Raw genomic sequence first — 11,675 nt, 5'->3', positions numbered from 1 at the left:
CACATATTCATTAAAATACACCATGTATGATGAAGAAGTTCCAATGCAGCCAGTCAATATACAGTCTGGTTTGACCACCACCACCATGGGGACTTCAGCCAAGCCTTAACTGGACCTCCTCCTTGTTTGCCAAACATAGACACCAGTGGGGCACCATGTGCATTTGATTGTGCTTTTGTCCTGTATTGCAGGTTACTTCACCAATCATCCTCATTGTGCAGCTGCTGGATTATCATCATTGATAAGCTTGTGACATGTTGTGTCACTTCATAAATAGTAAGTTTTTTTTTTCTAAAGTTTTTGGATTTCTGAGGCATGAAAAAAAACTATAATATTCTGAAATGAGGTGAAATTTAAACCAAACTTCCTGAGACACATCAGTCAAAACCACAGATGAGGAAACATCAGGAGGATCAGTGATGTCACCAGGAACCACAAACACATTGTAGCCATGTAGCCACATTCAGTCCGCATTGAAGTGGTGGACCAAATGATTGATTCATATTTTACAATATATATTATGTAATTGCAATCTTATTGCATTCATATCTTTTTTTTTTAAATATATCTTTATGAGAGGGAACGCAAGGATTTTTTTCCCATGTAAGCATTTCAAACATTTGAACATGGGAACTCTGCTCTGCTGGGATTTTTATCTTCTCATTATTTAAAGGATTTCAATTGTCTCTCTCATGTAGGAACAATCATTTCACACCAAGTTCAACAGACAGACCTGAGGTGAAAAAAAGTTTTATCTGCAGTCTGTCAGGTTCTTAAGGCTAATGTACATGGAGCTAACCATGGTGGCATCCTCTTGTATGGACTCCTTCAGATCGGTCTGACCCGCGCACACCAGGGTCACCATTCTCTTGGGCAGCTTGCCGCTGAACAACAAGTAGATGCAGGGGTTGGCGCAGCTGTTCAGACTAGCCAGCAGCATCAAGATGGTGAAGGTTGCAGCTGGAAAATGAGAAATGTATGTGGTTTATTAGGCTACCTCCAATAAGGAGTAATAAACCTTGCAGCCTATATTATAATGTATTCAGTTCTGTGTCATTAAATTTATTTTGTATGCCAAAATTTAATCAATAAAAATACCTTCACTGTAAATATTTAAATGGATGTTTTAATCCATGGCAGCCATTTAAACCTTTAATATCTGTGAGTATTATGACTTATCTTACTTTGAATGGGCGCCTCGGTGTCCCAGACAGACCAGAGCTGCACAGTAAAGAAAGGCGTCCAACAGATGATGTAGGCGAGCACGATGGCCACGGTCATCTTCATCGTCTTCACCCTCGCCCTCGACACCCCCGCCACGCTACTGGCCCTGGAGGACAGCGGCTTATTATTTACCGCGTCCGCGGCGTGGTGCGTCTTCATGTGGAAGTTGATGTGCAGAGTGCGGCAGATGCGCACCTGGCACACTATTACGGTGACAATTGGCAGGACGTATATCACCAAAGTCGTCCAGGTCACGTAGGCTTTCAGTCCCCACGGCTTGATAAATTGTGCCCAGCAGTCGTACACACCGGGAGCGACCTCGACCCGAGAGAAGATGAAAACCTGCGGGACGCTGCCGATGAGGGAGACGCACCAGGCGGCGCACACCGGACCGTTCCAGCGCGCTCTGCGTCTCTGGAAAGTTACCATCGGGTTGCAAATGGCTTGATATCGGTCAATAGTCATCACTACGATCATATAAGTGGAAGCAAACATCCCTACCACCTGTAAGTACTTCACCAGGCGGCACAATATATCCGGACCGATAAATCTGTCAGTGATGTCCCACATGAGCTGCGGACAAACTTGGAAGAAGGTGACCACCAGATCGGCGACGCACAGGTGGAAAACAAAGACCCGCATCCTGGAAAGCTGCTTCCTTCTCTTCCACAGAACCAACAACAAGCCAAAGTTTAGCAGCCCCGCGGTAATGAAGATGACGGACAGAAGCGCTATTTCCACCTGAGCCAAGCGCTCGTCTCGAGGCTCATCACCAGACAGCGCGCTCTCCAAGGTGGTGTTACTCATATTTCCACTGAACCAAGCGGCGCTTTCTCCTCAAATACAGCACAGAGATGCTGAACACACACCGTTATAGAACTTCCAAAGGTAACTCCAACTGCAGGTGATGCATTTGGGTTTTTGTTAAACGTACTTGTTGTAAAAGTGCCTAAAACTGTGTAAATTAACAGGATAGATTCCCATTTAATCACTGCGTATCCAAAGTGGAGTATTAGTAAAGGAGAGCTGAGGGCTTTATACCTCCTCATCTCTGCATGAGGGAGGAGCAACCTCACTCCAGCACAGTGGCCAGATAAAACAGACACCCATGTTTGTATTATATAAAGCATGCAACAAAAAACGCAACCATCTTACTGTTTCAATAAAATAATCACCTTTTTATAGAACTTATGGGGACCATACCTTCTATACAGAAAGCATAGCAAATACATAACTGTAGTATACCAGCCTTTTCAACTACTTCAATTTTCATCTTCTGTTCTTACACACACACACACACACACACACACACACACACATATATACATATATATATATATGTATATATGTATGTACTAGAAAATTTAGAATTTCATTTGGCCGAGCTCTGCATTACATCATCCGTTTACCACTTTTCATTTCCAGGGCTAATAATGGGGAAAATCATCTGTCCATTACATCACACATTCCCCATAGCAGCAGCTGCGATGCTGACACACAATTTAAATTTACACTGTGTCACAATTAAACAAGTGTCCCTAAGGTAATTTAGGCTGAAATTGCATTCATTAGCAGGTATTCATGTCTCACTTCTTGCTGTGTCCTTCTGAAAGCAATGCACAGCTTGGAGTGTCCCGGTAATCACACAGTCGACTCGCCTGCTGTTGATTTTAGGGCTTTATGTAACTGAGGAGTTCATCCTTCTCCATCTCGTAATAACTTTTCTTCCAGATGTCACGGAGCTTCTGTAGAGTGGCACCTATCTCCTTGCCTGAGGTGATGCCCATCTTGCGCAGATCATGACCGCTGACAGGGAAGCGAGGGATGGACCATGTGCACAGCTCTGACACCAGCTTTTCCTCACCCTGATACTTCAGCAGCTCGCACACCTTACTGTGTGAATCTAGCTCCCGACTCTGAAAAGATATGAGTTCAAAAACATGCATGTGCATATGATACGATGAAATACTCAAATTCTGCTTTGCAAAAAAAGCCAACACCTCTACACAACACCTATCATAATGAGTCCTGAGTGGTTAAGACAACTTTGACTACTCACATGAAAATTTGTCCTGCACAATTACAATTACAATTACTGTAATAAAATACAGTAAGAACATTTTCAACACAAAGGAACATCTTAAAGAATACTGATTGTGCAAAGTACAATCACTCAGACACTGTGTGTGTGTGCGCACTTGTTCCGAATCAACACAGATGTCAGAGAACTGCTGTTGCAGACCTCGCAAATCAACTGCAGACATGAAATGGTCTTTAGGTAATATCCAGAAGTTCAAACTCACTGTTATGGATTACAATTTTGTGACCAAAATTTGGTCACACAAACCTGGCAACAGGTTTGTTTACTTCTGTTACAATCTGCTTGTGTGAGTGAACATTGATGCAGACTTTGCATCCATATTGTTACCGATTAATGTTAATCTTAGGATTTCTTAATACTAAAGTAAGAACTGCAACTTCATCTTAGCATTTAAATAACTTGAAGAAACACTGAGCTAGTTTTGCCAAACTGATAACCTCCTTGTTATTTAGTTACAAATGACTACAGAAAGTCCTCAAATGATTTGAATCCAAGTATTTTACCTACTTGAAAACAAATCCCTTTTAATTTGGCTTTTTCAGTCAGCAGTTTCCTACAGTTTCTTTCTCCAGGGCCATTTAGTATGGGAGCATGTTGTGGATGATGGATGCGGCGGTTGCTGTCCAATAATGCTGTGTGTGGGGGGGGGGGGTCGTGGAAACATCTTAAGCAGCTGGTAGGTAAATGAATTAAAAAGGGACACACACGCATGTGTGGGGACTAATCACATTGATCCTGTGACGTCACTGTTGTGATTGGCGACTAATATTGAATGATTTTTCGTGATTGTGCTAATTGGATTTGTCATGTCTCTGCAATTGATTCTGCTGCTGCCTGTCTTGCATAAATAAAAGCAAAACAAGCAAATAATTACACAAGACAAATCAATTAAAACAGATGCCAATATGTCTGATCACTTAATCTACAACAATTTGAGCTCTTACTAAGAGCATATGTATGACGGATCTACATTTGTCATTTAGCTTCTATAAACTGCATCAAAGTTGTTGCTCAGAGTTAAAGTGAAGGTGAATGTCTGAATGTCTGTTCATTCAGCTTCATTCAGAGTTAAATTACCAGGCTATTGTATGCGATTGATGGCTACATGCACTGGCTCTTAACACAATGCATGCTTACAAATACCCCTCAGGATATACACAGGTGTGCCTAAAATAAATCAATGTCAACATTGTTCTGTTCAACTAGAAATCACTTGTTAAAACACAAATCAACATCAACATTGATTTATTTTTTTTTCCTACAGGCCAATTAGAAGGCAGAAACTTACGTCAATAATAAAGTCAGTGAAAGGTTTTAGGCTGCCGGGGTCTTCTTTGTTCTTGCACAGCTCCCGTCTGTGTTTGACCAGGAACAGAGCCAGTGTTTTCTCTTCTCTGGACACCTTTAGTCGAATGTCCATCTTTTCCACCTCCTCTGGGCAGCGGAAGAGAGCAGCCAGGATAGTCATAGGTTTGGGAGAGTGGTCTTTGGCATTCTGCCACACTCGCTTCATCTCATCAACATTGCCATCTGGAGGCAACCCTGAGGAAGAGCAGGAACAAGAGGGGGAGTAAAACTGATGTGAACGGCAGTAACAAACGCAAGGCAAACACATAGGACACATTTAGAATTAGAAATGTTCTTATCTTTTTTAATAACTTGTCTGAAGCATACCAAGTTTATGTAGAATCAGTTCATTTATCTAAAGGGGTCTACAACTGTGCAACACACAGTCTTCTGTGGCTCCAGAGAACTTAATTTGTCTTGATTTGGGCGAGAGACTTCTGTCTCTTTCTTTTTTGTTTTATTTTATTGGTGAAACAAGATTATTTGGGTGGGGGAATTTTTAAATCATTTTAATGTCAAACCTTACGCACTCTTACCTATATACTGAGCCAGATCCAGAGTATAAATTAGCTCCAACAGGTGAGCTGCATGGTTACCAACCACCATCTTCTTTAGCTCCACCCAGATCCGTTCCCCTGATATAGCTGCTAACCCACGTCCGTTCTCCCTGATGGCGGTCAGTGTTTCAGGCTCATGGTCGTTAGGCTCCAAAGCCACTCTGCCATAAAATCTGGGATAAAAAGACATGATTAAATGCAATGTGCTCATGTCAGGATATTAAGGAATATGTTTTTTTTTACCTAAAAAAATTCAGCAGCCCACCTGAAATATCGCAGTATTCTCAGGTAGTCCTCTTGGATCCTTTGTTCTGCACTGCCAACAAACCGTACTTTTTGGTTCTGCAGGTCTTCATATCCTTTAAAATAGTCGTATAATGTGCCATCAAGACCTGTGAGGATACAGAAAGTCAACACAACAGGTCATTTACATTACAACATTCAATCCATTTTAAATTACCCAAAGTAACTACAGATGAGGCCAAAATGAATCTTCAATACCTAAAAACATGGAGTTGATGGTGAGGTCTCTGCGCTCAGCGTCTTTCTGCCAGTCAGTGGTGAACTCTACCTCTGCGTGCCGTCCATCTGTCTGAACATCTACTCGTAATGTGGTCACCTCAAAGTTCTCATTGTGTAGCTATAAAAGAGAAACAGCATACATGAATAGGAGGCCCAAAGACTCATGCACTCATGGTGCTATGAGAGAAATCTGGTAACATTATGTTATATTATGTATATATTATGTTATGTTGTCTTGTTCATTTGTAAGTCTACCTATTCTTACTAGCTGGCAGTGTGACATCAGAATGCCCTGAAACATGTACAATTGTTTGTCCCACCTAATAAAACTGCGCACTAGTGACTAGTCTGCAAAATAGTAAAAATAGTAGTAAATAGTAAAATAGTATAGCGCTGTTTCAAACACTGATTAGAACAGCAAAATGCTATGGCTTAATCAGACAGGCTGGCTCTTACTCTTGCTGTGATGGTCCCATGCTTCTCTCCTTTATTGTTGATCATCCGGATCCCAGCAGATTGGAACATGTGCTTCATCTCCTCTGGAGTGGCTGTGGTGGCAAAGTCCACATCTTCAGGGCGCTTACCAGACAGAAGGTCTCGTACAGCACCTCCAGCTATCCTGAGCTCATACTGATGCTTCTCAAACACATCTTGAAAGTTATAGGTAAAGAAGAACAGAAATGTTAATACAGAAATATTAACAACAAGAAAAAGGGCAAGGTGAGAAATTGCAACACTCACAATATTTCATTAATATTTGCAGTGTATGATTCATAAGACATGTGTTAATTATACTAAAAGCAAATAAGATGACTCTACAAAAGACTAGATAAATAATAATACAGCGTAAACAAAGCAGGATTAAAGAGGAGGAATACATGTGCTCTGCTCGTAAACTTGCAGAGATGTTTAATATCTAGCTGCTTGCATGTCAATAAGCATCAAGAAATAAAAACAGTCATACATGACCACAGCAGGTGCGTGTGTCTGTCCACAGCTGTACTTCACCTGCCAGTCCATTCAGTCCATCAGTGAATAGACACTGGAACTCGCCGGTCTTCAGCTTCATGGTAAAAAGACTCCTCCACCAATAGAAATATGTTCTACTAATCACACGAGGGCTCAATATTCTGCACCACATCTGCACATAGAAGAGAAACACTCATTATGTGCTCCTGCTTGTTTTTACAGTGCTAGCTTGCTACGAGTCGTTGAAGTCATGCTTCTGAGCTTTAGCAGTCGGCGTGCCGCTGCGGTCAAACTGTTTATACACAGCCTGCACACGAGCGACATCGACACGTGGAAGTATACGAACCAAATACAACGACCAGCACTGACCTGCAAGTTAAAGTGAATATTTTATGACATACAACACCGTTATCTCTCCATACCCCCTTCTTGTCATCTCCCATGCAGTGTTACAGGAAGTGCTTTGAGAAGGTGCGCTCACTGGCCAATAGCGTAAGGATTCGAAAGGGGCGCGAGGCGGGGTTTAAGAAGCGTGCACTGCCTAACTCTCGCGAGACTCCTTTGAAGTTCCCGGTGATTTCCGGCTGGTTCCGCGTCCTGTCAGATTAGTGAACGGTGCAGGAGGCAAATGGCAAAAGTAGAGCTCGCACCGCTCAGACCGTGGGACGATTTTTTCCCCGGCTCGGAACGATTTGCTAAACCAGATGTGAAAGATTTGGCCAAATGGAACAACAGAGTTGTCAGCAACCTGCTTTACTATCAAACAAATTATCTGGCCTCGGCCATCGCGGTGTTCCTCATTGTCGGGTACGTAATGTAATATAGCAACAAGTACTATCAACACAGGTGTTTGTTTATCGTTTTTTATTGCATTTATTTGGTATCGTTGCAGTGTTTGTATAGTTTAGATCGTAGCCTGCTTTAATTAAAGGATACAGACCCTGTTTGGTTAGAATAATTGCCAAATACTGTGCCAGTTATCATGTGATTACATTATGTAAACTTTCTGTTTAATCACAATAGCAACCAAAGCTAAGAAATGAACAGTAACACATATTGCAAGGATATACTTTAAAAAAAATAATCAATTATTTTAACTAATACAATGTAAATATGCTGACATGATGAAACAAAATCAATTAGCAAGTTTTAAGTACATGCACAAACAATAGGGTACTTTAAGAACTAGTCTGTTATCTGTCAACTCCATACAAGGTAGACTGTCAGATCAGAGATGAAACATCCTGGCTTTATTTGGCCCAGCTTACTAAAAATAGTGATGCTCTGTCACGGTCAATGTGCTGAGCTGTGTGATGACATATTGTTGCTATGGTCATAAAGGCCCCCCCTAAGCCATTGTCCAGTCAGCTGTTGCTGTGAGTGGTGATACAACACACAGCTTAATCAGCTGATTAGGGAGAAAATCCAATATTGGGAAATTCCTCAGAGATGACTACCTTAATCAGCATTAAACCATGTGATGGTATTTTCATTCTGTGTGTTCAAAGTACACAGCATCTACTCATAGAAAAAAACTTCTGTCAGCCATCTGTTAGCATCATCGTGAGGCATGTTTGATTATAAGCTGTGCAAAGGAAAAGTGAACCATAAAGGTGTAGAGAGTAAATAGTTGTAGCAATAGGTAAGTGAAAGGTGAGGAATGCTACATCCTTGTTGCTTGAATGCAACATTTCCAGTATTCAAGCTCATGCCTACCAAAGCAGAAGTAGTTGTGACACAGCTGGAGTCTCATTCGCATTTATAGCAGCTGTTCATGCCACGTTTTGACCACATACACCTTAAAGTTTTCCTCAGCTTTGTGATGCCCGTTATTCAAAATTTACCAATGTTTGTGATGTAAATTCCTCAAGTGAGGCTGAGTAGGTTGAAGTCATTTAGTGAGACAGACCTGCAGTCACACTGACCTACTGAGGTCATGAACTTGGCCCGATCAAACTGGCTACAGTTGTGCCAATTCTGGTGATTTGCCACAAAGCTTCTCTTTGTGGCTAACAGGGGTGTTTGTGTCCATATATAAATGACTAAACACTGTGCCAACAATGTAACTTAACACCTAACTGAGTGTTTGTGTGTGTCAGGAATTATTCTGTTTTATTTGTTTATTCTGCTTATTTTAATTTGTTATTTGTTTAGAAAGTTCTAAAAACAAAAAAGATCCTCAGATGCAGATTAATTTCCTGCCAAGTGCCTAATCATTTAATAAACTTACAGTTGTAGTTTTTGCTCTAAGAAAAAAGAAAAGACACAATCAGGGGTTGTGTTGTTGTACATGCCACATCTAACCACTTGGTGGAGACAGAGACCACGCCCAGCTGCATCACGCCAAACTTCCCTCTTTGCTGCCCTGCAGGTTCCTGAACCCTCTGGGGATGTTCACAGCCATGGCCGTGGTGTCGGCCGTCTTCACTGGCTCAGTGTGGGCCGGGGAGAACAGAGCCGCCATCAACAACTTTAAAAGGCACAATCCCACAGCGTTTGTGTTCGCCGTCATGTTGGCCAGCTACATATTGATCTCCATGCTGGGGAGTGTTATGGTTTTCATGTCGGCAATCACTTTACCTCTGGCATGTAAGTATCGCGCATAGGTTTAACATACCAGAACTTACTTGACACTAATGTAACATTCAAATGGTGATGAAATGTTTTATCACATAATAGAGTGTGCATTTGAAGTGTTATGAAATGATTCAAAACATGCTTTCCAGATTCTCAGAGAGCGATATCGCTCTGCTTTGACTTGTTTTATGGGTTTGTTTTTGCCAAACGTTTAAAACGTTAACAGACACTTTTCCCTCTGTGTTTCAGTGATATTTGCACATGCTTCCTTTCGCCTCCGCAACATGAAGAATAAACTGGAGAACAAGATAGAAGGTGCAGGACTGAAGAGGTCACCTATGGGTATTTTGCTGGAAGCTCTTGGGCAGCAAGAAGAGAACTTTCTAAAAATCCAAACCTTCCTGGAGGGGAAACTGAAGGAGTGATTTGACTTATGAAAGATATCACACATGCACGTCTTGGCCAAAGATTATACTTATACTTTCTTCTTAGATTAGAACAAATGTCTGTATTTCTCTGTCTAAACCTGTTAACGCTTCATACACATCTCTTTGAAAAAAGACTGTTATCTGTAAGGGCTCTACCTCAGGGTATCTGTTACTCCATCCCAGAACTTGTCTGGGCACTTTTCTCACACAGCGATGAGGGCATCTCTCCTATCCTATGCAATATTCCTGTGCAGCTGCAGACCTCATCCTAGATTTAAAATGTGTGTTTAATCAGTGTCAGAAACAGCCGTCGGTTCTGCCAGTTTGCACTAAAACTAAGATTGTGCAAGCAGCACAAGTGTTCCCTTTAAACAAAGAATTAAAAAAAATGCACACTCAACACACATTACTGCCAACAAACTCCAAAGCCTGGATTGTATTTGAGTAATCTACTCACATAAAACGTAACCGTTTACTTCTGAATAGACCTAACATCGTGCTCATGCAAATAAAAAGAACCAGACAAAAGAGAAAGCTCAACTTTGATCAACTTTGTCAATATCTAAAATAAAGACTTCAAAGATAACCCTCGCCCATCAGTATTCCTCCTGAATCTCCGAGTGTGTAATCTTGACAGTGCCCTCTGGGTGATGGATGGGCTAACTTTGCTTTCATCTCCACTCACCCCAAATGCTAATCAATAGGCTGGCAGTAGATTATAGTGCAGAAAGCAGAGAGAAAGCGCACAGGGTCGGAGAGGATTCATCTGCAGTCATTCACTTCCAGTTCCCGTTAGTAGCTGTGTCAGCTACTTGGCGTGTGTGTGTGTGTGTTTGTTTGTTTTTGACTGCAGATAAGGAGAATGCATCTCGAACATTATGTGTGTGTTGTTGCTGTGTTATCTGGATTTAAGCAGCAGTAGCAGGGTGTGAGAAAAGGGGAAGACATGACTAAAAAATCCATTCTGTAAAAGTTGATGCAGGGAGCAGACGTGTGTGATGACCTCTGCACACTCAGGTATAACACTTTTCTAACTGAGGCTTTTGCCCTTCGGCACTACAGTAGTGATTTATGTCTTCTCCTCCGGTGCCTCATCTCCGTGCATATTATGAAACTTGGAAGAGTGAACCTAAGAACTGGTGGCAATAAACTCATGTAAAGTCATGTCTCAGATGGTACAGTGGAGGCCCTTGTTTTCACTGCTGCAGCTGCTGTAAGAATCCTATCACCACATGTGCGCTGCTGCACAACCAGCAGGTGTATGTGTGTGTGAGTGTGTGTGTTTTGTCCTGCTTTTAGTGCAAAGCAACCCTTTGTGGTGTTTTTGTTATAAGCTAATGTGTAATTTTGAAATAATTGCTTCCAATGGTAGTGTTCAGTGAGGCAACAGTAGCGAGTGATTTGACACAAAAACAAACCCATGTAAAATCACCTGCCTCCTATGTAGTTACTATGAGATAAGGCACAGTCTAATAATGCTTACTTTTAGACTGCTGGCTTTCAGCTTGACCTCAGCATCTCCCTTCCTGCCACTAACTTGCCTGAGAGGCTTTGGCTTTTGACTGGCTAAGCTGGTTAGCTAGCCTCAAAATTCAAACCTGTCATCCAGCAGATCTGGCTTCTTAGACCTACACTGCAGCTGATCATGTGACACATTAATGATGGCCTGCGGTGAACTGAGCAGTCTTGTGTATCCACTTCTATCCGCTTGTCATATGCCACACTGCTTTTTCTGACTCCTTAAAATAACATTATCTGTTGTAGCCTATTAAAAAAAAGACATGACTGCATGTGACTGGTCAGCTAATCCAAGCAGTCGCCCTTCATAACTTGTCAAAGCCATTAACTCCCTGGATCAAGGTAAATGTGCTGATCGTGGAGAAGCCTGTGGACTAACATGATTTAGGGTCACTTTAATCTGATCTTGGCTGACCACTGTGGCTGTCTTTA

The 11,675-nt window shown here is 41.7% G+C and overlaps 3 protein-coding genes across 5 annotated transcripts; 1 reads left to right on the top strand and 2 right to left on the bottom strand.

Annotated features, from left to right (window-relative positions):
- Positions 1-751: 751 nt before the first annotated feature.
- On the bottom strand, positions 752-2,497 carry avpr2b.1 (arginine vasopressin receptor 2b, tandem duplicate, 1). Its single transcript, XM_028405224.1, has 3 exons — positions 2,470-2,497; positions 1,185-2,060; positions 752-960 (listed from the first exon to the last, which is right to left on the bottom strand). The coding sequence occupies exons 1-3, from the start codon at positions 2,495-2,497 to the stop codon at positions 752-754; spliced, it is 1,113 nt and encodes a 370-aa protein (XP_028261025.1).
- trnt1 (tRNA nucleotidyl transferase, CCA-adding, 1) lies at positions 2,379-7,199 on the bottom strand. 3 transcript variants are annotated; one of them, XM_028406324.1, is made up of 8 exons: positions 7,143-7,199; positions 6,760-6,892; positions 6,208-6,401; positions 5,731-5,869; positions 5,495-5,621; positions 5,209-5,402; positions 4,614-4,867; positions 2,379-3,140 (listed from the first exon to the last, which is right to left on the bottom strand). In XM_028406324.1, exons 1-8 carry the CDS (start codon positions 7,161-7,163, stop codon positions 2,895-2,897), a joined length of 1,308 nt encoding a protein of 435 aa, XP_028262125.1. In that variant the 5' UTR covers positions 7,164-7,199; the 3' UTR covers positions 2,379-2,894. The 3 variants fall into 3 exon arrangements, with proteins under 3 accessions (XP_028262125.1, XP_028262124.1, XP_028262126.1); XM_028406323.1 differs by having other exon boundaries at positions 7,122-7,176; XM_028406325.1 differs by having other exon boundaries at positions 7,090-7,174.
- A 93-nt stretch (positions 7,200-7,292) lies between these two features.
- Positions 7,293-10,311, top strand: arl6ip5a (ADP-ribosylation factor-like 6 interacting protein 5a). The gene is made up of 3 exons (XM_028405063.1): positions 7,293-7,527; positions 9,092-9,309; positions 9,547-10,311. Exons 1-3 carry the CDS (start codon positions 7,349-7,351, stop codon positions 9,720-9,722), a joined length of 573 nt encoding a protein of 190 aa, XP_028260864.1. The 5' UTR covers positions 7,293-7,348; the 3' UTR covers positions 9,723-10,311.
- The last annotated feature ends 1,364 nt before the right edge of the window (positions 10,312-11,675 follow it).

This window comes from Parambassis ranga, chromosome 5 (assembly GCF_900634625.1).
Source record: "Parambassis ranga chromosome 5, fParRan2.1, whole genome shotgun sequence".
Classification (NCBI taxonomy): Eukaryota; Metazoa; Chordata; class Actinopteri; family Ambassidae; genus Parambassis; species Parambassis ranga.
This window is presented reverse-complemented; position numbering and strand designations above follow the sequence as displayed.

Bases quoted from the DNA above. Each gene is read 5' to 3' on its own strand.
- trnt1 (XM_028406323.1), bottom strand. From the start codon at position 7,163: ATGGGAGATGACAAGAAGGGGGTATGGAGAGATAACGGTGTT. The intron at 6,893-7,121 runs GTATGTCATAAA...TTCTATGTGCAG, and splicing joins TATGGAGAGATAACGGTGTT to ATGTGGTGCAGAATATTGAG. The intron at 5,403-5,494 runs GTGGGCTGCTGA...TTTTTATCCCAG, and splicing joins AGAATACTGCGATATTTCAG to ATTTTATGGCAGAGTGGCTT.
- avpr2b.1 (XM_028405224.1), bottom strand. From the start codon at position 2,497: ATGAAAATTGAAGTAGTTGAAAAGGCTG. The intron at 2,061-2,469 runs GTATACTACAGT...GCTGTATTTGAG, and splicing joins TGAAGTAGTTGAAAAGGCTG to GAGAAAGCGCCGCTTGGTTC. The intron at 961-1,184 runs GTAAGATAAGTC...CTCATTTTCCAG, and splicing joins CACCGAGGCGCCCATTCAAA to CTGCAACCTTCACCATCTTG.
- arl6ip5a (XM_028405063.1), top strand. From the start codon at position 7,349: ATGGCAAAAGTAGAGCTCGCACCGCTCAGACCGTGGGACGATTTTTTC. The intron at 7,528-9,091 runs GTACGTAATGTA...GCTGCCCTGCAG, and splicing joins GCGGTGTTCCTCATTGTCGG to GTTCCTGAACCCTCTGGGGA. The intron at 9,310-9,546 runs GTAAGTATCGCG...TCTGTGTTTCAG, and splicing joins AATCACTTTACCTCTGGCAT to TGATATTTGCACATGCTTCC.